The sequence below is a fragment of the Eretmochelys imbricata genome, chromosome 16 (genome assembly GCF_965152235.1).
Source record: "Eretmochelys imbricata isolate rEreImb1 chromosome 16, rEreImb1.hap1, whole genome shotgun sequence".
Classification (NCBI taxonomy): Eukaryota; Metazoa; Chordata; order Testudines; family Cheloniidae; genus Eretmochelys; species Eretmochelys imbricata.
The window spans coordinates 27,814,287-27,842,054 of NC_135587.1; the positions used below are offsets into that span (position 1 = coordinate 27,814,287).

The following is a 27,768-nucleotide window of genomic DNA, read 5'->3' on the forward strand; positions in this document are numbered from 1 at the left end:
TGGAAAACAACCTTCGGCAGCAAACCCGGATGCTTGCGCAGCTGGCCCTTGTCCTTGTAGGAGACTGTATAGGGCGGCTCCGACATGAGCACCCTGATCTTGGACACCTGCTATGCCGACATTATGGTGACCAAGAAGAAAACCTTCCGGAAAAGGAGTAGGAGGGAGCAGGGAGCTAGGGGTTCAAAAGGAGGGCCCATGAGCTTTGAGAGCACCAGATTCAGGTCCCAAGGGGGAACTGGGTCTCGGACATGTGGGTACAGGTGCTCTAGCTCTTTCAGGGATCTGCCCTAAAGCGGAGGGTGAAATGCAGAAATAGCTGCCAGGTGCAACTTGATCTCGTTGCTTCCCGCAGCTCCCATTGGCTGGGAATGGCGAACCGCAGCCACTGGGAGACGCGGAGGGCTGTGCATGCAGACAGTCAGTCAATTTAAACAAAATGTCTTGTGGCCCACCAGTGAGCGCTGACCAGGCTTAAGTGACCAGAGGCTATACCAGGGAGAACCAGTGCTGGAGAGACTGGGGGGGGAACAGTGCTGCGGAGACTGGTAACACAAGAGGGAGTGGTCCCATGGTGCTGGCGACCGGGACCGACGTCTAGACACACATAGGCGATAGGGCAAACGGTCATAATATGGGGAATGCCAATCCTGCACTGGTGAATATCATCCGGGGGAGAGTTTTGGCAATGTTGTCCGGTGACCTACGGTGCTCTCCTGCCCCCGGAGGGGTCTTAACGGCTGGCTTGTCCTCTCGGGGAGCCTTGGCCTGGTCCTGCGGCACCGAAGACGTCATAGGAGCAGGTGGAGACCTGTGCTCTCTCTGTGCCTGGGTTTGGGATGCGATGGTGAAGGTACAATGGCAAGGTCCCATACCGCTCACCAGAGTCAGTGACGGACTTTTAAGAGGGCTAAGAGCCCCAGCCGCGGAGGCACACTCGCGCTGCTCCGGAGAAGGTTGGCGGACAGGGCGGTCCCTCTACCGATGACCCCTGGGCCTCCTTGCTCAGTGCCAGCGAGCACTTCTTCACCTTCTTCTTCAGCACCGGCAACAGCAAATAGTGCCAAGAGGAGCCAGGTGCTGGCGGCGCACTGCGCACTGAGGCCGAAATACTCGGTGCAGCCTGCGTAGAGGGCTTGGAAGCTGGGTGGAGAGCAGACTCCATCAGAAGAGTCCTAAGGCAAATGTCCTCCTCCTTCTGGGTGTGAGGCCGAAAATTCTTACAGATCCAGCAACACTCCATGATGTGTGATTCCCCCAAACACTTAAGGCAACTGTTGTGGGGGACACTCACATGGATAGGCCTACCACAGACTTAGCAGGGCTTAAACCCAGGAGCTTGGGGCAAAGTCCCTGCTGGGACCCTAATTATCAGCTAACTATGCACTTAACTACTTAACACTAACTACAATCGAACAAAGGCCCGAAGGCATGAAGTCCAATGGGAGAAACCACTAGCTCTTGACAAAAAAGAGAGGCGCTCTGACTGACCACCATGGGCAGTAAGAAGGAACTGAGAGGGCATGGGCCAGCAGCACCTGATATACCGCGGCATGGATGCGGCACACTAGAGGACGCTACAGCCGGCCCTATGGGTACCGCTAAGGCAAAAATCTCCAACGGCCACACACAAAATCTGTATCAAAATGCATATGCACAAAGGAGACCATATTAAAGTGGCATAAACAACCTTAATGTTGGCCTTTTCTAGCTTCTGACCGCTTTTGCTGAGTCTGCAACTTACTGGTCTTTCAATGTATTTGCTGTATGTAATTCTATATAGGTTCTTCTCCTGCCTTCATCACTGTAGTATCTAAGCGCCTTCCAGTAGTACATTAAGTGATGTGGTTAATACCCGTCACCTGTAGTTCATGCTCCCTTTCATACTCTCCCTCGGTGAAGAATTGTGCGTGCAATGTAGTTTTGTAGGCTATTTTCTGTTATATGTACACACTGCTCTATGTTCATAATGGAGAAGGCAAGGTCAAAGAAGTCCACTTTGCACATGGAAAAGTGGAGGATCTATGGTTAGAATTTGCTCTATCTGCTGGTTTCAGAGTCAAAGCATGGAATTTTCAGAAGTACTCAATGTGTGAGCAGTATAAGGCTAACACTTAGCACTTTTGAAAATCCCACCTCTAGTTTGTTATTAAAAGTTGTGAAAGAGGGTCTGGGGACCTGACCAGAATTCATGACCAAAAAAAAAAAAAAACCTGTTTTCAGAGGTTTAACAAAAGGCTTGACCAAAAATAGATGCCAACAGACAACGTGGTCTGTGAAAGGTAGGTTTTGAAGTATGTTGTTAGGCCTCTGAAAGGGAAGCTAATCATCACTAATGAAAAGGAGTACTTGTGGCACCTTAGAGACTAACAAATTTATTATCTCTAAGGTGCCACAAGTACTCCTTTTCTTTTTACAGATACAGACTAACACGGCTGCTACTCTGAAACCCATCACTAATGAGTCACGCTCCTGCAGGATACGGCATGTTCATGTATATGTATGTTCCCCCATTGTGTGTGTGTGTGTGTGTGTGTGTGTGTGTGTGTGTGTGTGTGTGTGTGTGTGTGTGTGTGTGTGTGTGTGTGTGTGTGTGTGTGTGTAACTGTAAATGATAAAAATTGGTTTGGAAAGCAGGGATCACTTGCTTGGATCAGGTGGTGTGGGGAGGACAGGCTGAGGAAGGAAGGGAGACCTTTCTTTCTGGACAACAAGTGACGCTGACAGGCTCACCAGAGGAGTCAGAGACTAGACTGCTTTCACGGGAGGTAAGCTATTCACTTGATTTTTTTTCTCTGCAAAAAAGAAAAAAAGCTGTATCTAGTTTACTGTATGAGAAGTATAAATCTAAATATGTAAGGCAAGCCATTTTTTAGAACTCCATTTGCTCTCTGTTTATAATAAATATTGGTTTTGTTAGAGTGCTGTTGTCTTGGTAATTCCATCCTGATTTTCCTGGAGAAAAGAAAAACCTGTAACCTCTAAGGGGGGGGGGTGCTGAATGGTAGGATTTCTGGAACCTATATACCCAATTCAGTTATGGGCACAGATGGAGGCATCCTATCCCAGTGAATGGCGTTGTCATTAGCCTGCAGTGAGCCAACACAAGGACACACAAAGGCCATCTCTTTTACTCCAGTGTTCACTTGAGTAGGGAATGAATACTGAGAGAGAGAGAGAGAGAGAGAGAGAGACTGACATATATATTAGGGCTGTCAAGCGATTCAAAAAATTAGTCGCAATTAATCACGCAATTTTAAAAAATTGTTGTGATTAATTGCACTGTTAATAATAGAATACCATTTATTTAAATATATTTGGATGTTTTCTACATTTTCAAATATATTGATTTCAATTATAAGAGACTACAAAGCATACAGTGCTCACTTTATATTTAGTTTTGATTACAAATATTTGCACTGTAAAAAACAAAAAAAAATAACTGCATTAAAAATAAAATAGTGTAAAACTTTAGAGCCTAAAAGTCCACTCAGTGCTATTTGTTGTTCTGCCAATCGCTCAGACTAACAAGTTTGTTTACATTTGCAGGAGATAAAGCTCCCCGCTTCTTGTTCACCTGAAAGTGAGAACAGGTTTTCACATGGTACTGTTGTAGCCGGCGTCGCAAGATATTTACATGCCAGATGCGCTGAAGATTCATATATCCCTTCATGCTTCAACCACTATTCCAGAGGACATGTGTCCATGCTGATGACAGGTTCTGCTCAATAACATTCCAAAGCAGCATGGACTGACATGTTCATTTTCATCATCCGAGTCAGATGCCACCAGCAGAAGGTTGATTTTCTTTTTTGGTGGTTCGGATTCTGTAGTTTCTGCATCAGAGTATTGCTCTTTTATGGCTTCTGAGAGCGTGCTCCACACCTTATTCCTCTCAGATTTTGGAAGGCACTTTAGATTCTTAAACCTTGGGTCAAGTGCTGTAGCTATCTTTAGAAATCTCACATTGGTACCTTCTTTGCGTTTTGTCAAATATGCAGCGAAAGTGTTCTTAAAATGAACATGTGCTAAGTCATCATCCAAGACTACTAGAACATGAAATATATGGCAGAAAATGGGTAAAATAGAGCCGGAAACATACAATTCTCCCACAAGGAGTTCAGTCACTAATTTAATTAACACATTTTTTTTTAACAAGCAACATCAGCACGGAAGCATATCCTCTGGAATGGTGGCCGAAGCACGAATGTTTAGCATATCTGGCACGTAAATACCTTGCAATGCGAGCTACAAAAATCCCATGTGAATGCCTGTTCTCACTTTCTGGTGACATTGTAAATAAGAAGTGGGCAGTATCATCTCCTGTAAATGTAAACAAACATGTGTGACAAAGTTCCTCCTCTACCTTGGTGGGTCTTGCGCTTATTGGTGGATTTGCTCACCTTGGAGCTTCACGGCAACCCTCAGTTTGGCCCTTTTCGTGAACCCACAGTCCAGGTGTGTCTGACCAGGAGTTGGGAGGTTTGGGGGGAACCCGGGCCAGCCCTCTACTCTGGGTTCCAGCTCAGGGCCCTGTGGAATGCAGCTGTCTAGAGTGCCTCCTGGAACAGCTGTGCGACAGCTACAACTCCCTGGCCTACTTCCCCATAGCCTCCTCCCAACACCTTCTTTATCTTCACCATAGCACCTTCCTCCTGGTGTCTGATAATGCTTGTACTCCTCAGTCCTCCAAAAGTATGTGTTCTCACTCTCAGCTCCTAGCACCTCTTGCTCCCAGCTGCTTACACACACACACCACAAACTGAAGTGAGCTCCTTTTTAAAACCCAGGTGCCCTGATTAGCCTGCCTTAATTGATTCTAGCAGCTTCTTGATTGGCTGCAAATGTTCTAATCAGCCAGTCTGTCTTAATGGTCTCCAGAAGGTTCCTGATTGTTCTGGAACCTTCCCTGTTACCTTACCCAGGGAAAAGGGACCTACTTAACCTAGGGCTAATACATCTGCCTTCTATTACTCTCCTGTAGTCATCTAGCCTGACCCTGTCACACTTGTTTTTCTTAACGATTGGCTGAACGAGAATTAAGACTGAGTGGACTCGTAGACTCTAAAGTTTTGCATTGTGTTGTTTTCCAGTGCAATTCTGTAACAAAAAATCTACTATTTGCAAGTTGCACTTTCACGATAAAAAGACTGCACTACAGTACTTGTATAAGGTGAATTGAAAAATATGGTTTCTTTTGTTGATCATTTTTACAGAGCAAATATTTGCAATAAAAAATAATATAAAGTGAGCAGTGTACTTTGTATTCAGTGTTGTAATTGACATCAATATATTTGAAAATGCAGAAGAACATCCAAAAATATTTAATAAATTTCAATTGGTATTCCATTGTTTAACAATGCGATTAAAACGACAATTTTTTAATTGCGATTAATTTTTTTGAATTAATCGCGTGAGTTAACTGCAATTAATCGACAGCCCTAATATATATATTTAAGAGGTGGAAGGAATCTGATTTTTAAATAAGCAGCATGTTATTCTAAATATAGTACATGTGCTCAGAAATACTGTATTGGATGCATATTAAAAACTGATGTATACATATAAATAATTTATTCTTTGAACTTATTAAGGAGGAATCAAGCTGATCACTAGAGTTCTTCAGCCTATGTCTATAAGGATTTCTAAATAATAAATCAGAAAACAATTAAAATTGGGTACAAGAAGATTATTTTGGTTATAATTTGCCTTTACTTCCCTTCCTACTTCAGTTGATTTTTTTCACTCATTTTTTGGATCATTAAAGACTGCTTTTTATAAATTCATGCATTCATAGATTTAAGGCCAGAAGGGACCATTGTGATCATGTAGTCCAACCTACTACATATCTTGCGACATACATTTTCACCAAGTTATTACTGCATCCAGCCCGATAAGTTGTGGTTGAACTAAAGTATATCAACTGTAAAAGCTGCTTTGACTGTTTAAACATTTTATGAAATTGTAGCTCACAAGACTCTTAAACCAGACTTGCCAAATTTACATGACAACATTCAAACTAAAGCCTATTTAATATGAATGTTATTTAATTAACTAATACATTTGGAAATGTGTGGTGTGTATGTACAGAGAGGCAGTGTGTGCTGCATTTAGAGTAGAGGACTGGTAGTCAAGGGTGATGGGCTCCATTTCCAGCTCCACCAATGACTCACTGTGCAGCCTAGAGCAAGTCACTTCTCCTTTGTACCTCAATTTACTCATCAACAAAATGGATATAATAGTATTTACCTCAGAAGATTTTTGTGAGAACAAATGCTTATAACTGGATTAAAATACAATATGTAAATCGTGATCACAGCGGGACAAAAACGCATGTAAGTAAAAACACCAGCAGCTGCTGGTGCCTTGTCTACACAAGATCTCCTGCTATTGCTACCACTGGTGTAGTTGCACCAGTGGTAACATTAGTGGGAAAATTTAGGGAGAAATTCTAGGGTAGATCAGCTTTTGTTGCATTAAGGGTGGAAATCCCCAGCAGAAAATAAAATTGTTCAAGCAGTGAACAGGCTTAGGAAAAAAAAGCATTGATTCAATATTTTGTTTTTAAAAGCCTGAAGAATTACAGGGGAAAAGTTAAATCACGTTTCATGACAGCCAAAATCGTCCCCTCAATTTCAGCTCCATGTCTGCCATTATTTAACATTTAAAACCTGATGTTAGGGGAACAGATAGAAAAATATAAATGAAGCTACAATTTAGTCAATTTCACAGCACAGGTGCTGGGAAAAAAATCCATAGTCATGGAAAGTTCATAGCCCAGGGTTGTGGGGAAAGGCGTGTTGAAGAGCAGCCCAGCCCAGCGAGGAGGAAAGGCTTCCAGAGGGGTGTTGGAGAGCAAGCCAACCCTGGAGAAGAGGGGAGACTGGAGAGTAAGACACCCCACCAAGGAGGGGAGGCATCAAGAGACTGGAAGGGCAGAAGATCAAACCCACTCCACTCTCACCTCACAGTGACAGCTCCTGTCCCACGGGCTGGGCCTGGCTCCGGCTCCCTGCTCCAAGCATTGTAACTCTGTGCATCAGGTTGCCGCACCACTCAGGTTTGGCACATCCACCCCATCTTCATCTACAGATGGGAAGACATGCCAAACCTGAGTTGTGCTGTTACCATGTGGGCCAGGTTGCAATGCCCACAGCAGAGAACTGGTACCACAGGAGCCACCACTCCTGGGGGTCACAAACTTTATTAAAATTCACAATTACTGTGAACACCATCACCTCATCACCAAAATTGTAGCCACAGTTACGATTGTGACAGAAAAAAATTTAGTTTCTACCCATATGTGATACCAAAAGTAGATTGTCCAAAATGTCAAACAGATAAAGAACAAACAAACCAAAAATTAAGGTTACTTGTCCTAAATTAGTGTACTTTGGACCGATGAATAAAAATTTGCAGATAGTTTTTCAAATAATAACCTAAATACTTTCAGTAGGTACAAATAGTCTGTTGAGCAGACAACAGTTAATTTGCCCTCTTATGATTATTTCTTTTATTATTAATCACCAGAGATAATACCTTGAATTAGTATAGAAAATACGTGTGTGTGTGTGTGTGTGTGTGTGTGTGTGTGTATAAACATCTGATCCTTGGTCTCCTCACAACCGTACTGCTGAACAATAATCTACCAGTGTACACAATTGGCATACTTATCAATTAATACACTTTCTACTAGCCTGAAATTGCAGTGCTATCTAATAAGATATTCCAGATTCCTTCCTATATTAAGGATAAAAATACAGCTTCTCCCTCTTCCCCTTCCCTCAGTTTCCCTGTATCAACTTGGACAATTTAATTCTGGCTATCTATAGTCAATGACAGTGTTTCAATAACTGATACTCTGTTAATTTATGCAGTATCCAAATTCTTCCTTCATTAAGAAGTAAAAATGTTCACTTCATGCCTAGATTTGAAGAAAAATCTTAAACAAAATAAATTAGCATGGATTTTTTTGGGCAGAGGTTTTTCTATGATAAAATTATACCTCCATTTTTAACTTCAACCTCTCCACCCCACCCCATTAACAAACACACACACACAAATATCAATCAATTATAAAATCATAGTGCTGCTCTTTTGTCAACCTCAAATTAATATCAACAAAACAGGCTAATTTTCAATCTTTTTGAATTTTTAAGGTAAATGCTAGATACATACTATTTTTCAGCTGACTGGCAGAGAAGATTTAGATTAGAGTGAAAGGTCTGCAAGCAAAGATAATAAATATGCACTTCAAAATAGATTTAAGACATTATAATTTTCAAACTCAGCCTAAGAACCTTATTTTTCCAGGCTATTTGTGATGCTTTTGTGATAATATTTCACCTGCACATAAACAAAAATAGATTTCCACAAGCTCTGCATTACAAGCTGCTAAAATTCAGAACAACTGAGAATCATGGAATGGTCTATATAAACTTACCAGCTCCACAGATCCATAATGCTTTCTGCTGAACTCTCCACGTCTACAGCCCAAGTCTTCAGAGACAGAGCTGGAACAGAAATGCTTCATCAGTAGACATAGTTAACTGGCCCTAAAGCTCCTGCAATATTCAGCTACCATTGACAAAAATCGTTCCTGCTGAACAAGGTTTGCGGTGCATAGGCTCACCACTGCAGGGGGCCCTCCTTACAACATGCAAAACCTCTAGCAGCCATTGCAGTCTAGCTTTCATTTTACCCTGAAAGAGAATGAAATGCCTGAGCCTGATCAGAAGGAAAAACCATTATTAAATTTAATATTTAGTCATTAGATCAACTGAGAGCTCCAGGGTGGATGGTAATTATAAATTTCATTTGAGATCTCTGTCTAACCTAAGGGAAAAGAAACCCTGCAATAAACTTAACACATAGAACAGGACTGCCTACATGAGCTATATTTGCTGACACGTGGTATGCTGTAATTAACTTTCTTACAGGAGAGTCTCTTTATATGCCCTAAATACTCATAGAAAATAAAAATACGATTTTACTTCTGAAGTTTTTTAAAAAACAATAATTAGTTTATAGTTTCCTCCTCCTGTAGGCTTTAGTGACAAAAATAAAATTCTCACTCAGAATAAATAGAAGTCTAGCCCCAAGTTAAATGTCTGTGGGTGCACACACATGCATTCAAACAGTTATTTCGTATGAATATAATGTATATCAATTTATGGGTTTGGTGTACCTAGAACAAGTGGCAAATGCATTTTCCTTTCTTGATACCTATAGTACACTTTGGCCCCACATATATAGTGGTGATATCCATGTTATAAATACAATCTTAAAAAAAAGCAAGGCTGCAATTTAGTATAAACCTTTGACTGCCTGACGTGCACTCTGTATACTAGTCCATCTCCCCAGCACTTTTCCTGACAACCCAAACCTACCACTAGCTTCCAACAGTCACCACTATTACATAGTTTTTTTTTCAACTTGCTACAAAAATATTTTCCTCAAAAAATTGCTTCGATGTAACATGGACAACAGTCAGTCAATCACAGACCAAGAACAGATATCCTGTTAGATAGCTTTGAAATAATCAATGGTAGAAACTGCAGCTTTAAGTGTATGGAAGGAGAATTTCTTAGCTTTCAGTAAGACTCGCAACACTTGCTTCAGCCCTAGAGGACCCCAAGGTACCAACATTTAAAATTACAATTTTTACTATAGAAAAGCTATTTTGGGTTGTATTTACAGGTATTTAAAATGCTTTAATTATTTTATTTCCTTTTGACTTCTGTGTGGTTGGAATGAAGGCAGAATAAATTTAGATGGAAGAATACAAATGAAACAGCTCTAATAACAATTTTAAAACTTGCCAAAATAATTCTAAAATACTCTCTCTCAAATATAAGCATTATATAGAAAATACAAGGAAGCGTTATTGGTACTCATTTGAGATGACAGGCATTACACAAGTAGCTAAGCTGCTGATCGGTATAGTTGCCATCCCAAAGTCATGCCAACAAAACCTTCACACTACACACTCCATCATGTAGTCTATATCTATTCACCCACCACCTACTTATATAAATTACACACACACACACACACGACTGAAAAAAACACTATATTCTTTAGTGAAGTATGGAAAACTGGATAAAAGAACTGAGTTCTGTGGAAATAATTCAGATCTTGGATAGGATTTTCAAAAGCATATACATGTTTGAAAGTGAGATTTACATACTTTTAAAATTTTTACCACTTACCACACAAATAAATATAAACAGATTATCCCACATGCCATGATTATACTATATTACATGTAACTAAGGCTTTAAAAATAAATTACAGTAGATTCCACTTTACAGCAATACTGATAAGAGCAACTTCCAATTACTGGCAATACTCTGTCAGGAACCAACCTCATTCCATTATGAATGTTAAAAGGATTCAGATACCGGCAATAGGCATGTGCTTATTAGCATCTTTTGTAGAGGAGAGTTCCTACCTGTAATCAATTTCCTGGCTCTAAGAACACATAGCTCAACACTTCCACTGTGTACCATAGCTTCCAAATGCTTGGACCTACCTTTCACCAATAAAGTTTGGGTTCTGGAGCCCCTGTGTGAGCCCTGTGCTCAGCAAGTGCATGTAGCCATAAATTTGGTATCTCAAAGTCCACTGTTTGACCCATTCTAAAGAACAGCCCTAACATTTTACAGGAGCACAGAAGCAGCACAAACCAAGACTGCAGGCATCAACACAATGGAAAGGAGGCAGACATTGGTGAAACCCTGTGGCTCTGGTTTCAGCATAAGCTTGGCCAAGGTGCTCAACTCTCCAAACCAAAGAAGAAATAAAGCTAGTTGCTGGCAGCAGAGCAGGGGAAGGAGTTCAACCCATCAGATGGCTGGCTTAGTCAATGGAAAGCCCACCACACTGTGATTCAACATAAAGAGCACAGCAAGAAAAAAAGACACTGATCTTCTGGTGGCTGCTGAATGGAGGATGGACATCTTACCCAGCATTCTAGAGAAGTTCCAGCCACGTGACATCTTGAGTGCTGATGAACCTGGTCTCTTCTACTGGGCTTTCCCAACAGAGGCTGTAGCATGATGAAAGAAGGGTTTGCGGGAGGGGAAAGAAAAAAATAAAGCTATGGACCACATTGCATTGGTGTGTTGTGCAAACATGGATGGAATGGAGAAATGCCATCTTATGGTGGTTGAAAAGAGCAAGTGGCCTCATTGTTTCTTAAGGACCACTCAAAGCTGCCATGATCTACCAAAGCTCTGCAAATGCCTGGATGCAAATATGTTGTTTGAAGAGTGGCTAAATTGCCCGGCTCATTCACTTAATGTAGAGCTATCACACATCGTGTTAATATTCTTCCCTGCAAACACAACCTTAGCCAAGCACCCAATGGACATGAGTGTCATTAAAAACTTCAGTGGTCTCTACCATGATCATCTTACTGCATGCATCATCACATCTCTTGATGCTGACTCATACTTACAAGCATTGGATGTTGACAGAGAACAATTCTGACTGATGCATTTCATCTTGTTAAGAAGCCATGGGCCGTTGTTCTCCCCAAGACTGTGCAAACCCTTCCTTTCTGAAGCAGTTTTCAACAGCAACAGAAAGTGCTGGTCTGGTAGACATCAATGTGCTGGCCAATGCATCAGTTCCAGAAACGAAAAGCACATGAATTTGAGACCACTGTTGAATATGACAGTCATTTGCAGATGGAAGGTGAGTTCACTGATGCAGAATTTCTGGAGACAGCAGCCACTGTGAAGCACCTACAGGCTGATGAGCCACAAGAGGTACAAGACAATACTGCATTGAATGATGAACCTGAAGAGCCTTCGCTTATAGAACACCTAAGTGCCGTCGACGTTTTCCACAAGATATGATAGAATCATGGCTTTGAGAATGGCTATGAGACTGTACGCAAGACTGAGAAGGATTTACAAGTGGAGGTGGCCAACCATAAAAAGCAGACAAATTTTGTTCTTGAAAACTTATTTTACATTTTAAACAAAAAATGCTGGCCACTGGATAAGCACTTTTCTGTTCCCTGAGTGACCAGAGCAGAGGCTGTGCTAAAGCCAATCAGGAACCTGCTAGAACCAATTAAGACAGGCAAGCTAATTAAGACACCTGGAACCAATTAAGAACATACTAGAATCAATTATGGCAGGCAGACTAATCAGGACACTAATCAGGTTTAAAAAGGACCTCCCATCAGTTAGTGGGGGGCATGCAAGGAGCAGGGAGTGAGAAGGCATGCTGCTGGAGAAGTGAGGAGTTACAAGCTCAGGCTTCAGGAGGAAGATCCTGCGGTGAGGATAAAGAAGGTGCTGGGGGGAGGCCATGGGGAAGTAGCCCAGGGAGTTGTAGCTGTCATGCAGCTGATACAGGAGACATTGTAGACAGCTATTATCCACAGGGCCCTGGGCTGGAACCCAGTGTAGAGGGTGGCCTGGGTTCCCCTCATCCCCCCAACTCCTGGTCGGACACAGGAGGAGCTGACCTGGTCTGTGAGAAACACCAGAAGGGAAGGTATAATTTAGAAAGGGATCTGGCCTGTCCCCAACTCACTCGGTGGGACACAGAGACTGTGGGGATTGTTCTCCGTTGCCCCCATGCTGGCCAGTGATGAGGTTAGCTGAGTGAACAGCAGGTTTGAGCCTCTAGCAGAAGCAGCCGAATTGAGGGTTGCCGTGAACCTCTGAGGTGAGCAAAGCTATCAAAAAGCACAAGACCCACCAAGGCAGAGGAGGAGCTTTGTCACACCTTGAAAACAGTGCCTTCCACTTATTGGCAACTTCCAAACAACAACAACTTTTTGCTGGGAACTGAGAGGTTTCTAATATGCAGAATCTACTGTATTTTATTTGGCAGTTCAAACAATAAAACATGAAATGTTGGCCTCATGTGTTTTGTCACCATTTCCTAAAACAGAGCAATGGTTTTTTACACAAATTTAAGATTTTAGCTTTTGAGTGGCTGTACAATGCACCTGGATTTGATTGCGGATGATTTCCTGGTCTCAGTGAAATAACTTCAAGGTAGTAACATCCCACATATCTGTCTGAAGTACTTATGTGTGACATAGAGAAGTACTGTTATCCCCAATTTACCTTTAGGCACAGATTGGCTTGCCCAAGATCATAGGAACTATGTGGTAGGGCAGGGAATTGAACCCAGGTCTTCGAAGTCCTAAGCTAGCCCCCTTACCTCTACCATTTGAGCTGATGTGTACTATTTGCATTGCAGTAGTACTGCTGTATAGATATTGATCTCAAAGGCCTAAAGAGTTAAACGTGTTATAAACTCTTTCACTGTCCAACATTAAACAGAGATAGATAGGTTTGGGGTTAGTTTTAAATAGAGGCCTTGGGTTTACTCTGTTACTTGGCAAAACACCCAAAATCATTCATTCAAATTAAAAATATACTGATTAAACTAAAAAAAAAAACACACCCAAGAAATTAAAACAAGCATTTATATTGAAACTGAGTGATTATGCAAAATAAATTTCAGACCTTACCAAAGTCTGTCTCCTTTTGGAGTCAAAGTATCAGACTCTCCCATTTTCAGAACAACTTTTCTCTGATAAAAAAAGGAAAAAGTTAATTTTACTCTCAGTCCTGATGTGAATGAGATTCACTTTTCCTGTTCTTAAGTAACAGACTCAAGGTGGAGGAGAAACAGGATAGAAAAGGAAACACTGGACCACTGGTTAGTTATGAGTGGATGTTTTGGCTGGCAAGTCAACCACACAACACCTGCTCTTTGAAGCTTGATTAGTTACAATCTGGTCAGGGGCATCATCTGGCTGGATCCTTAGACAAGGCAGTGATGATGAATGCAGTATAGCTGACTTCAGGATTTGATGAAAAGCCAAGAGAAAGAGATAAGACAGGAGGAAAGAAATAGTTGGGAAGAAAACACCACAGCAAGGGAAGGGAATACAATATAGGATCTTACAAGCTTTTGTAATGTTGATAATTAGCTATCTCCACTGGAGGGCTGAGGACTGGATGTCATGATAATGTGATGATTTTCAGCCCTTACAGATGAAAACAAAGTTCCTTAAACAAGACCAAGGCCAACCAGCATTCGTCTCAGGATGAAAGTCCTTTAGATGAGTCAAGATGAGTTGCAATGCTGGCAGATGAGCTGAGAGAAGATTGTTTCCCCTTCAAAATCTCTTTTTTTAAGAGCCCCAAAAAGTAGTAAAAGTGGGCAGCATATTTTATCCTCATTATTTTGTCCATCAGTTAAATCAATTTCTGTAAGCCAAAATTGGGAGAGGTAACTTTGTTCCCACATTTGCTTGATTACCAAGTATGATCTCCCCACAGTCGTTGACTTATATCAGTAGGTCATTTTGTTTGGACAGATAGTTTTTCTGTCTGGTTTCCTTGAACCTATTATAACATTCACTGTCGTAAACAACTTGACCTATTTTTCATGGTTATTGTAAAATCTTATGAACTTTCATATACCTTTTACAATTGAGCTTAGGGTATCTTTTCAGGTGCAATAATCACAACAATACCCAAATGCCCCAATCAGCAGAATACACCATTGTTCTGGGCCTTGTGCAATTATATAAATAGACAGTTCCTGTCCCAAAGAGCTTATAATCTATTTAAGACAAGAAAAATGATTACTAACAGCAGGACAACAAGAGGGAGAAATTAGAAAGGGAGAGACTAATTATGAGATCCTGCATCGATATAGGCTGCAACTGTCTGTCCCATCCAGATGTCCCATCCCATCTGGTCTGTGTGGTTGCTTCAGGAGGCTCAGGAAGGCTGGCAAGCACATTCCATGTAGATGGAATTTTCAGATATTTTAGTAGCAAGCCTGTGGTTTATAACTTGTGCAAATCTGAATGGATTTTCACAGAAACGGCAAAAGGCACTACTGTAACCCTAGGAAAAGCCCCTGTCAAATTTCAGGTTCCTGCTCCAAATCCACAAGGCACAAAAGCTTCTTAAAAACTGGTCAGGAAAATGGGTTATTGTTAAAACTACCTGTTTTCCTCTGACCTTATTTTTGACTATGGCTGAACTGTTTTTGCTGAGAAAAAAACATGCAAGGCAGAGACCAAACATGGAATGAGTCAACCTGAGTTATTTAAACTTTGGAAAAGTTATAAACAATTGAAAATACAGTGTTATAATGGGAAATGTTATGTAACACTAACAGGGTTCAGAGACAGCAACCCATATAATATATATAGTCATCAATCCCTATATTGGATTGGCTCTCAGCCACTATCAACAATTTCCTGTACACTTCTATAATGAAGTGGGTTTTAGGGTAGAGGCCTTACAGCCCAATTTCAAAAGTGTATTACATGCATAAGAGGATGGTATGGAAGAAAGCACGGAGATGCTTGTGCAAGTAATGGACAGTAGAGATTGGTATCATTGGTGAATCACTGAGAACATATATAGCAGATGGATAAGGAGGGGAAGCAGTGTGAAGGTCCATGTAGGTTCAGGCAAACTTGAATTTTACGTGGTGGAAATGGGAGTGTCAATGGAGGGATTCAGAGAGATTGCGATCAGAGCAACAGCCAAGCAAGATGATGTTAGTGGTTAGGTATCGAATGAACTGGAGGGGGTGACATGGATGTGGGGAGCACAAAGGAGAAGAGGTTGCACTGATCAATTCAGTAGATGATAAAGGCTTGGAAAATAATTTAGTTATATGGAGAGAGAGAAAAAAAACAGATCTTATAGATGTTACAGAGGAATAAGTGACAAGATTTGGACATAGCTAAATCGGTGGAGCAAGAAAGAAAGAAGTCAAAGATGGATAGAATAAATGAGACCCTTTTCTAATTCTTGAAAGGGTGGGCATCTCCCTTATATTCTCTCACACACAGTTCATGTCCCAGCCTCCTCCTCTCACTCATGTCATCCAGCCTCCCACAACAGGGAAAAATAGTACAAATGGAGGAAGGGAGTTCTTCTGACTATCAAAAGTGAGAGGGAGCACAGCTAGGAAAGAATTGTTCATTTTTGCTGCTCCTTTCACTTTACAGCTGGACAGAAGTTGGGGTGGGGGGAGTGAAGGAGTGAACCATTTCTTGTCCCTCATACCTTCACTGATTCCATCCATGTGGGAGAGGAAAATGTGATGTCATCTCTGCTTGTTTATTTCTGCCAGAAAGTAACTGTTGGGCTCTTATTCAATAAACTATCTTTGGGTATTGACAGTTGCACTAGTTAATGTCAAATCTCTAATTCCCTTTGATGGGAAAGGTTATCAAGAAGGTAGTGGGGCAGCAACTCTGGCAATACCCAGAGTCCTTAGATTTCTTTGACCATAATAGATACAGTTTTAAGTCTGGGTATTGGAGTATGGGTATGGAGACTGCAGAGGTTTAATAGGCAGCAGGTTTAAAACAAACAAAAGGAAGTATTTTTTCACACAGGATGCTGGGCTAGATAGACCTTTGGTCTGACCCAGTATGGCCATTCTTATGTTCTTATTGGTTGATCTCCTGCTGGCAAATTACAAGAACCAGATATTCATTCTAATTTTAATTTGCTCAGCACCTTTGATACTGTGCCAACAACACCTTCTGGTCAACAACTGTGGACGCTGACAGGGATGGAAGGAATAGTTTTTGAAGTGGCTCAGTTCTTTTCTTGTTGAAGGACTCAGGCCCTGGTATTTGCTTTGTATTGGTTCTGGTATTTGCTCATCTACCCCAATGGGGGGTCTGGACCACAGTCTCTCCAAGATGCAGAAGGCACCCATCTTTATGTTTGTTTCATTAGGTCTGGCTAGTAAGCTGCCTCTTAGTGTCTTGTTGAGATGAGAACTTGCAGAGGGTAAGCTGATTGCACTTTAACCCAGATGAGACTCAGGTGATACTGATGGGTTGGGAGAACCCATCACCAGAGGTGATAATAGCTGCTCCCTCTATTACAAGAATTTGTCTGCCTTTTGTTAGTCAGGTTTGTAATGTGGGAGTCCTGATGGACCTGCAACTGCCAATCAAAGTTCAGGTAGTGGCAGTGGTCAAGATTACTTAAAATTTATGCTTGGCCAGGAAGTTGCATCCTCTTCTTTGGTAACCCTGATCGACCTAGAACTTTAGGTGCTCAACTTGGCAATCCGTTTGCGGAGCACCATTTCTTACAGGGAGTACATTGCACCTGCATTCTCTGATCTACATAGGATTCTCATTGGTCCTACAGAGAAATTTAAGGTGTTGATTTTAATCCATATTCCTTAAAAATAGTTGCCTAATAGACCACCTCTCTCTCTCTCCATCTAACACTTAAAGTCATTGAGACGTCGGAGTTATGTAAGCTTACAGTTCCCTTGTTTAAAACAAACATGCAGAAGCTAGAAGTTCTCAGTGAGGGGTACTAAGATATGGAATTCACTTTCCATGAACTCAAGAGCCTAAATTCATTGTCCTACAGGACACAACACACACTGTTCTGGAAAGCTTTTTGGTGACATGGAATCAAAGTAAAGGAACAAATGGACCAATTCAAAAGATGTTTTTCTAGATCTGGATGTCTATCCACTAGTAACTGAAGTAAGATTCCCCCACTCCAACATATTTCATATAGGTTATGAAAAAAACTAGCAGATGACAACTACTTGATCAGTAGTGACCTTTGTCTGGATTGGATTTGATACTCTGGAGACAAAAGACACTATAACCCATTACCAATCTCCTCAGGTAACCATCTTCTTTGCTGCTCTTACTGATTATACCACATTTCTGGACATGCTTACATTACTGCAGAACACACTTTGATTTAAATCAATCTTTTATCAGCATTTTTTAATGGCGATTAATGGAATATGTAAAGTAATTAAGAGTCTATTTAAGCAGAAAAGGTACCAACCTCCTAGATTCAACTCTAGCAGACCTTGTTAAGAAGTATTTTAATTACCCACAATAGAAGGGGATGGGAAGAGGGAGAACAGGATCTTTCACTTAACTCAGTGAACAGATGTGTATTTCCAACAGACAAGGTAGGCTTGAAGACAGAGCTGTTTGAAATAAAAAGGATAAATAATTCATAGGACATTAGCATATTATGATGTCGATACACACATACAAGGGTATGGAAAACAAGCAAAAACTATAAATGAAAATAAATAAATGGAGAATATGATATATTGGGCATAAATGAAATTTGGTGGGATGATCCTCAACTGGAACATCAATACAGAAGAGTTCAATCAATATGGGGGAGAGAGAGAAGCCAAATTTGGGGTTTTTTATTGCAATCTGACAAAGAAGAGTGGCAGAGAAATTATTCGGATACAAGAAATGAAAAAAGCAAAGGAGTAACTACTGCTAAAGATCACCTACACAGAAGGTGAGAGAAAACAAAAAACATTCCTGGACCAACTCTCAAGGCACTCTGAGCCATATGACACTATATTGATGGTGTGTTTTAAATACCAAGATAGCTTATTGCTAACAATGGCAAGAGTTCCCAGGTTAAGTAAAAGAAATGTGTTATGAATCAAAAGCTAGAGAAACGCTCCAACCCACACATCCTGAACTTACCTACTACAGATAGGGAGAAACCAACTGAGGAGATGAGAATAATAATGAGGATTTGAACAAATTAAGTGTAATGAGAAATGCATGCACAGAAATCATCAAGTACTAGTGCTTCAGGTTTCAGGAAAGCAAATTTTGGGGAAATAAATAATGTTGTGACTAAAGTGCAGTAGGAAATATTAAAAATCCACCAGAATGAAAGACAGCTGAATGGTCCTAAAAAACACCATAATCAAGGCACAGCAGACTACTGGTGAAAACATCTGTGAAAAAGAAGAGAATGCAAAGAACAAGCAACAGCCAATGTGACTTTACAATAAACTGCTCACATACCTGAAGAAAGAAAGAAATGGTTACTCTTCCTGTGCAGTAACTGTGGTACTTCAAGATGTGTCCCCCTACAGCTGCTCCACTACAGGTGTGCTAGTGCCACCTGCGCCTTTCATCGGAGATTTCTCATAGCCATGTGTGTGCAGCCCATGCATGCATGCTAGTCAGCTAGGCTGTTGTGATGATGACCTGACTGCATATACTCCAATTCCAAAATCTGACAGCTCTGGCACAGAGGGAGGGCGATATTGCGCCTCCTTCCAGTTGAAATAAAACCTGAATTATATGCTGCCTGTCATGACCTTTATGTGTTTGCTCCTCATTAGCTGTAAAAACTGGAGACAGGCGTATCTGACCATTCTGAGTTCCAGGAGGCTGCTGTGTAGCATGATCTCTTGCAACATCAACTTGTGCTGAGCTGTAAGAGTGTCTAAATGCTCTCCCCACCCTAGCAGAGAGGTGTCCATCATTATGATGACCCTGGGGAAGGACGTGCAAATGGGGCTCCTGTGCATATGTTGTGATGGTCTTTCCTCCAAATGAAGGATTGTTTTATGCAAGTGAAAAAGGAAAGAAGCATGTTTAGACAGTGTCTGGTGAATAAACAGTTCTGAGCCACCCCTGAAGGCAGCGCATTCGGAGTCTTGCATGGTCTGTGATGAAGGTGCTGGCTGCTGTGAGCCCCAACAACTGAAGACAATTCTTGACCTGATCTTGGGGGCTGAGCTGAAGTATATTAGCTATGTTGGAAAGAGCCAAACCTATGCAGAGGAAGGTAGACTCTTGCTATTACTGAATTGAAATGAGCTCCTATGAATTCTAAGTTTTCCACAGGGGTCAAAGTGGATTTTTTGAATGTTCAATTGCAGGCCCAATTTGAGGAAGAGATCTATCGCCTAAGGATTGGTTCTCACAAACATTCAGCTCGAATTCTTACCCCTAACACTACATCTTTGATGCAACATATGGCTCAAGGTGCGATTATGAGCATAAACGGACATTACCAATCAGAAAATTGCAAACTGGATTATTATTGCTCTTGATGCAGACCAAGACAGATGTTCAGACAGTCCTGAAAACTGTAAGTTTGCTTGATTGCATTCATTTTCTTGTGAGGCATGGCAAGATGTAAATCTGACAACAATTTCCAATTGTTTCAGGAAAGCAAATTTGTTGTGCCAGTGAAAGATATGCATAGTGAGGATATTGACAACCTCCTGAACAATATTCCACTTCCAGTCAATACGGAAAAAAGAGGACTTAGTAGTTGTTGTGGATGAGGATTTGCCCAGGTTCAGTGAGTTAACTGATGAGGAATTACTGAGCGCTGCAGCTGCTGCAAGGTCAGAGAAATGAGCTTGTGTTGATTAAACATATCATAATAAAAAAAATAATCAAGACAGCGAGGATGATTTTGATGAAGTTCCACCTCCGACAAACTCCGAGCTGTTGAAGGCTTCGAACACACATCAGCACATTTCATAATGAGAGGGACTTGGTGACAGGGTCTACAAGTCTCTTTGGGACACTGAATCCCATCTTAAGAATAAGAATGGCCATACTGTGTCAGACCAAAGGTCCATCTAGCTCAGTATTCTGTCTTCCAAGAGTGGCCAGTTGCCTCAGAGGGAACGAACAGAACAGGTATCATCAAGTGATCCATCCTCTGTCGCCCATTCCCAGCTTCTGGCAAACAGAGGCTAGGAACACCATCCCTGCCCATCCCAGCTAATAGCCATTGATGGACCTATCCTCCATAAATTTATCTACTTCTTTTTTGAACCCTGTTATAGTCTTGGCCTTCACAACATCCTCTGGCAAGACATTCCACAGGTTGACTGTGCGTTGTGTGAAAAAAATACTTCCTTTTGTTTGCTTTAAACCTGCTGCCTATTAATTTCATTTTGTGTCCCCTAGTTCTTGTGTTATGAGGAGTAAATAACACTTCCTTATTTACTTTCTCCATACCAGCCCATGATTTTATAGACCTCTATCATATCCCCCCTTAGTCGTTTCTTTTCCAAGATGAAAAGTCCCAGATTTAATAATCTCTCCTCATACGGAAGCCATTCCATACCCCTAATAATTTTTGTTGCCCTTTTCTGAACCTTTTTCAATTCCAATATATCTTTTTTGAGATGGGGCACCCACATCTGCATGCAGTACTCGAGATGTGGGCATACCATGGATTTATATAGAGACAGCATGATATTTTCTGTCTTACTATCTATCCCTTTCTTAATGATGCCCAACATTCTGTTCGCTTTTTTGACTGACACTGCACATTGACAGGTTTCAGAGTAACAGCCGTGTTAGTCTGTATTCGCAAAAAGAAAAGGAGTACTTGTGGCACCTTAGAGACTAACCAATTTATTTGAGCATGAGCTTTCGATGAAGTGAGCTGTAGCTCACGAAAGCTCATGCTCAAATAAATTGGTTAGTCTCTAAGGTGCCACAAGTACTGCACATTGAGTGGATGTTTTCAGAGAACTATCCACAATGACTCCAAGATCTCTTTCTGGAGTGGTAACAGATAATTTAGAGTAGACCCCCATCATTTTATATTTATAGTTGGGATTATAGTTGGGGGAGGGATAACTCAGTGGTTTGAGCATTGGCCTGCTAAACCCAGGTTGTGAGTTCAATTCTTGAGGGGGGGCATTTAGGGATCTGGGGCAAAAATTGGGGATTGGTCCTGCTTTGAGCAGGGGGTTGGACTAGATGACCTCTTGAGATCCCTTCCAACCCTGATATTCTATGATTATGTTTTCCAGTGTGCATTATTTTGCATTTATCAACATTGAATTTCATCTGCCATTTTGTTGCCCAGTCACCCAGTTTTGTGAGATCCTTTTGTAGCTCTTCATAGTTTACCTGGCACTTAACTATCTTGAGTAGTTTTACATCATCTGCAAATTTTGCCACCTCACTCTTTACCCCTTGTTCCAGATCATTTATGAATATGTTCAGTAGGACTGATTCCAGTACAGATCCCTGGGGGACACCACTATTTACCTCTCTCCATTCTGAAAACTGACTATTTATTCCTACCCTTTGTTTCCTATCTTTTAACCAGTTACCAATCCATGACAGAACCTTCCCTCTTATCCCATGACAGTTTACTTTGTTTAAGAGCCTTTGGTGAGGGACCTTGTCAAAGGCTTTCTGAAAATCTAAATATACTATATCCCCAGTGGATCCCCCTCATCCACATGCTCGTAGACCCCCTCAAAGAATTTTAGTAGATTGGTGAGGCATGATTTCCCTCTACAAAACCCATGTTGACTCTTCCCCCAACAAATTACGTTCATGTATGTGTCTGACAATTTTGTTCTTTACTAGAGTTTCAACCAGTTTGCCCAGCACTGAAGTCAGGCTTACCGGCCTGTAATTGACAGGGTCACCTCTGGAACCCTTTTAAAAAATTGGCATCACCTTAGTTATCCTCCAGTCATTTGGTACAGAAGCTCATTTAAATGACAGGTTACAGATGACAGTAGTCCTGCAATTTCACATTTGAATTCCTTCAGAACTCTTGGTAGGAGGGATAGCTCAGTGGTTTGCAATAGCATTGGCTTGCTAAACCCAGGGTTGTGAGTTCAATCCTTGAGGGGGTCATTTAGGGATCTGGGGCAGAAACTGGGAACTGGTCCTGCTTTGAGCAGGGGGTTGGACTAGATGATTTCCTGAGGTCCCTTCCAACCCTGATATTCTATGATTCTTGGGTGAATACCATCTGGTCCTGGTGACTTGTTACTCTTTAAGTTCATCAATTTGTTCCAAAACCTCCTCTAATGACACCTCAATCGGGGACAGGTCCTCAGATTTGTCACCTAAAAAGAATGGCTCAGGTTTGGGACTCTCCCTCACATTCTCAACCGTGAAGACTGATGCAAAGGATTAATTTAGTTTTTCCACAATTGCCTTATCGTTCTTGAGTGCTCCTTTAGCATCTTGATCGTCCAGTGGCCCCACTGGTTGTTCAGCAGGCTTCCTGCTTCTGAGGTACTTAAAACAATTTTTGCTATTACTTTTTGAGTTTTTGGCTAGTTGTTCTTCAAATTCTTTTTTGGCCTTCCTAATTATAATTTTTAACACTTCATTTGCCAGAGTTTATGGTCCTTTCTATTTTCCTCATTAGGATTTAACTTCTACTTATTAAAGGATGCCTTTTTGCCTCTCACTGCTTCTTTTACTTTGTGGTTTAGCCATATTGGCTCTTTTTTGGTTCTCTTACTATGTTCTTTAATTTTGAGTATACATTTAAGTTGAGCTTCTATTATGGCGTCTTTACAAAGTTTCCATGCAGCTCGCAGGGATTTTACTTTTGGTGCTGTACCTTTTAATTTCTGCTTAACTAACCTCCTCATTTTGATGTAGTTCCCCTTTCTGAAATTAAATGCTATTAGATCTTCAAAACAAAATTGTGACTGAGAAGCACAGCACATTAACAGAGTTCTTCCATCTAAAATGAGTGAGTTTATCCATTCTTAATTAATTTACTAGTTGATATTGATTGTATAAATAGAATACACTGATGTGGAATAACAATACTGTAATAACCTAAATTAAACTATTATCTGCTTATCAGATGTCCTTATCCAGTGGGACTTACAGTGCGTACAAAGTATTACAGTTAAGTGAGAGTTCAAAAAAACGTTTACAGTTAAGAGCAAAGGGTTGTGTTTGTTATCATGGTTGATGTTTGATTGTTCTTAAACATAAAAATAAAACTTGATACTTTTATGTTAACTCAATTAATACCGATTTCTTGATACAATATGGTGGTAGGCTACAAATGCAGAACCAAAAACATGTTTAAAATCTACAGTAGGTATACTAAAGTAATACTGTAGCAACAATAATAAACGTACATCACATTGTTACAAGTATAGATTTGTTAGCATGTACTGTAGCTGTTTTATGTACCAGAAAAAGCAGACTGCCTTTAGTCAGATGACACTTCCCGTAACAGCAACATAGAGAAGGGGACCCATATGTTGCTACTAACAAGCATCTACTGTACTGAATGTGGTCCTAGCCAATTTAGACATAGGAATTGTTTGTGGGATGGGTGGATAGCAACACACATCCTGAAGGTCAAAAGTGAAAACCAATCCCCTTGCTCCAGTGATAGAATCATCACTGCAAGTGTCACCATTTTCAATTTCTGTGCCTACACATCAGTATTGAGTAGCCTCAAATCTAGTATGGGTCTCCAACCTCCACTTTTTTTTGGTACCAGGAAATATCCAGAACAAAACTTATTCCCACTCTGCTGTATGAGAGCTATACAACCAATCCCAAGCATAAGAGAATCTATTTCTTGACGAAGCAAGTTCTTGTGAAAGGGATTCCTGAAGGACAGGGAAGGGGGATTTGTTGATGGAAGCATAGTAAAATGGATAGTGTAGCCTGCGGACAGGATTTCCAAAACCCTCGTGTCTTTGGTGATCAACTCCCAAGCCCACCTGAAGTATAAAGTCAGTCGCCTAAGGGAAGAAGACAGGTGAATCGGGACAGCTGATAAGGATGAGGATGGTAATTCAGACCCTCCACTAGCCTGTGTTCCCTCTAAGCTGTGTGGTTGGGTGGCCACCCAGGAGTGATTCAAGTGTCTTGCACTTGATTAGCGGAGACACACACATCCAGCAGTGTGTGTTCAGGTGCCCCTCCCCCCATTGCTTTGCAGCCACATTGCTCCTGCCCTCTGCCTAAGTTGGAGCCCCTGGCAGCTTCTCCCAGGACCCTCCTACTGTCTATGCACAGCAGGAGGGGAGAAAGGCACTGATGTCAGGGTGTTTCCTTCCCCCCACCCCTGTACCCCATCACTACAGAGCAGGGGAGGGGGAACAGCCTGGCTCAGGAGCCTGAGTTGAGCTTCTGAGGTCTGAACAAGCCTTCCAGGTAGTGAGTGCCTTAGAGAGAGAGCACACAGTCTCTCAGAGACTTCCCCAGCAGCCAGCACACACAATCTCTCTCTCCCCCTCCCCATGTACCCCATCTCCACAGAGTGGGGGAGGGAAGACAGCTGGGCTCAGGAGCAGGAGAGCTTTCAGTGAGAGGTCCTTGAAGAGACAGTGCACGGCATCTCTCAAACCTCCCCAGCGCATGCACGCACACACACAGTCTCTGTGTGTGTCTCACACAGTCTTTCACACTCACCTCCCAACATATACTTGTATAATTGTTGTTGTTACTTCTTTGGTACTTCCTGCAATGCACATATATTCTGTGTGGACTCCTCCTGACGGTCAAAATAACAGACTGGACTTCTACATAGAGTGCTTCTGCAGACATGCATAGGCTGAAATTGTGAACAAACAGCATTGCTTGCCCCATAACCTTAGCTGTACAGAATGCAATGCCATCTACAGCTGCAGAAACAACTCTTGACATTATAATCTAAAGGGCTGACAAAGAAGGTGCTGTAGTCATCATGAACAGGTTGGATTATGAACAAGAGGCTGACAGACAACTCTCCAACACCACATTCTACAGGCCACCATCCTCCGATCCCACTGAGGAGTACCAAAAGAAACTACACCATCTGCTCAAGAAACTCCCTGCTACAGCTCGGGAACAAATCTACACAGACACACCCCTAGAGCCCCAACCAGGGGTATTCTATCTGCTACCCAAGATCCATAAACCTGGAAATCCTGGATGCCCCATCATCTCAAGCATTGGCACTCTTACAGCAGGATTATCTGGCTATTTGAACTCTCTCCTCAGACACGACACTACCAGCACTCCTAGCTATCTTCGAGACACCACCGAATTCCTGAGGAAACTACAATGCATTGGTGATCTTCCTGAAAACATCATCCTGATCACCATGGATGTAGAAGCTCTTTACCCCAATATTCCACCCGAGGATGGACTACAAGCTGTCAGGAACAGTATCCCTGATGTAGCCACGGCACACGTGGTGGCAGAGCTTTGTGACTTTGTCCTCACCCACAACCATTTCAGATTTGGGGACAACCTATACCTTCAAGGCAGCGGCACTGCTATGGGTACCCGCATGGCCCGACCATATTCCAACACTTTTATGGCTGACTTAGAATAACGCTTCCTCAGCGCTTGTCCCCAGCACCCCTCCTCTACTTATGCTACATTGATGACATCTTCATCATATGGACCCATGGGAAGGAGGCCCTTGAAGAATTCCACCTGGATTTCAACAATTTCCATCTCACCATCAACCTCTGCCTGAACTAATCCACATAAGAGATCCACTTCCTGGACACTACAGTGGAAATAGGTGATGGTCACAAACACCACCCTATACCGGAAACCTACTGACTGCTATACTTACCTACATGCCTCCAGCTTCCATCCAGGACACATCACACAATCCATTGCCTACAGCCAAGCCTTAAGATACAACCGCATTTGCTCCAATCCCTCAGACAGAGACAAACACTTATAAGATCTCTATTAACCATTCTTAAAACTACAATACCCACCTGGGGAAGTGAGGAAACAGATTGACAGAGTGAGATGGGTACCCAGAAGTCACCTACTACAGGACAGGCCCAACAAGGAAAATAACAGAACACCACTGGCCATCACGTACAGCCCCCAGATAAAACCTCTCCAGCACATCATTAACGATCTGCAATCTATCCTGGCAAACAGTCCCCCACTCTCACAAGCCTTGGGAGGTAGGCCAATCCTCGCTTACAGACAGCCCCCCAACCTGAAGCAAATAATCACCAGCAACTACACACCACATCACAGAAACACTAGCACAGGAATCAATTCCTGTAACAAAAGCCATTGCCTTCTCTGTCCCCACCTCTACTCTAGCAACACCATCACAGGACTCAACCACACCAACCATACCAGAAGAGGCTCATTCACTTGCACATCTACTAATGTGATATATGCCATCATGTGCCAGCAATGCTCCTCTGCCATGTACATTGGCCAAACCAGACAGTTTCTATGTAAAAGGATAAATGGACACAAATCAGACATCAGAATGGTAACACACAAAAGCCAGTAGGAGAACACTTCAATCTCCCTGGACACTCAATAACAGATTTAAAAGTAGCCATCCTTCAATAAAAAAATCTTCAAAAACAGACTTCAAAGAAAAAAAGGAGTACTTGTGGCACCTTAGAGACTAACCAATTTATTTGAGCATGAGCTTTCGATGAAGTGAGCTGTAGCTCACGAAAGCTCATGCTCAAATAAATTGGTTAGTCTCTAAGGTGCCACAAGTACTGCACATTGAGTGGATGTTTTCAGAGAACTATCCACAATGACTCCAAGATCTCTTTCTGGAGTGGTAACAGATAATTTAGAGTAGACCCCCATCATTTTATATTTATAGTTGGGATTATAGTTGGGGGAGGGATAACTCAGTGGTTTGAGCATTGGCCTGCTAAACCCAGGTTGTGAGTTCAATTCTTGAGGGGGGGCATTTAGGGATCTGGGGCAAAAATTGGGGATTGGTCCTGCTTTGAGCAGGGGGTTGGACTAGATGACCTCTTGAGATCCCTTCCAACCCTGATATTCTATGATTATGTTTTCCAGTGTGCATTATTTTGCATTTATCAACATTGAATTTCATCTGCCATTTTGTTGCCCAGTCACCCAGTTTTGTGAGATCCTTTTGTAGCTCTTCATAGTTTACCTGGCACTTAACTATCTTGAGTAGTTTTACATCATCTGCAAATTTTGCCACCTCACTCTTTACCCCTTGTTCCAGATCATTTATGAATATGTTCAGTAGGACTGATTCCAGTACAGATCCCTGGGGGACACCACTATTTACCTCTCTCCATTCTGAAAACTGACTATTTATTCCTACCCTTTGTTTCCTATCTTTTAACCAGTTACCAATCCATGACAGAACCTTCCCTCTTATCCCATGACAGTTTACTTTGTTTAAGAGCCTTTGGTGA

General features: G+C 41.7%; 1 protein-coding gene across 1 annotated transcript in view; it reads right to left on the minus strand.

Annotated features, from left to right (window-relative positions):
* GARNL3 (GTPase activating Rap/RanGAP domain like 3) overlaps nucleotides 1-27,768 on the minus strand; it is a 208,890-nt gene that overhangs the window by 149,849 nt on the left and 31,273 nt on the right. Inside the window, exon 2 of the mRNA XM_077835615.1 lies at nucleotides 8,444-8,513. Coding sequence (XP_077691741.1) covers nucleotides 8,444-8,513 — 70 coding nt within the window. The remainder of the gene's footprint in view (nucleotides 1-8,443; nucleotides 8,514-27,768) is intronic.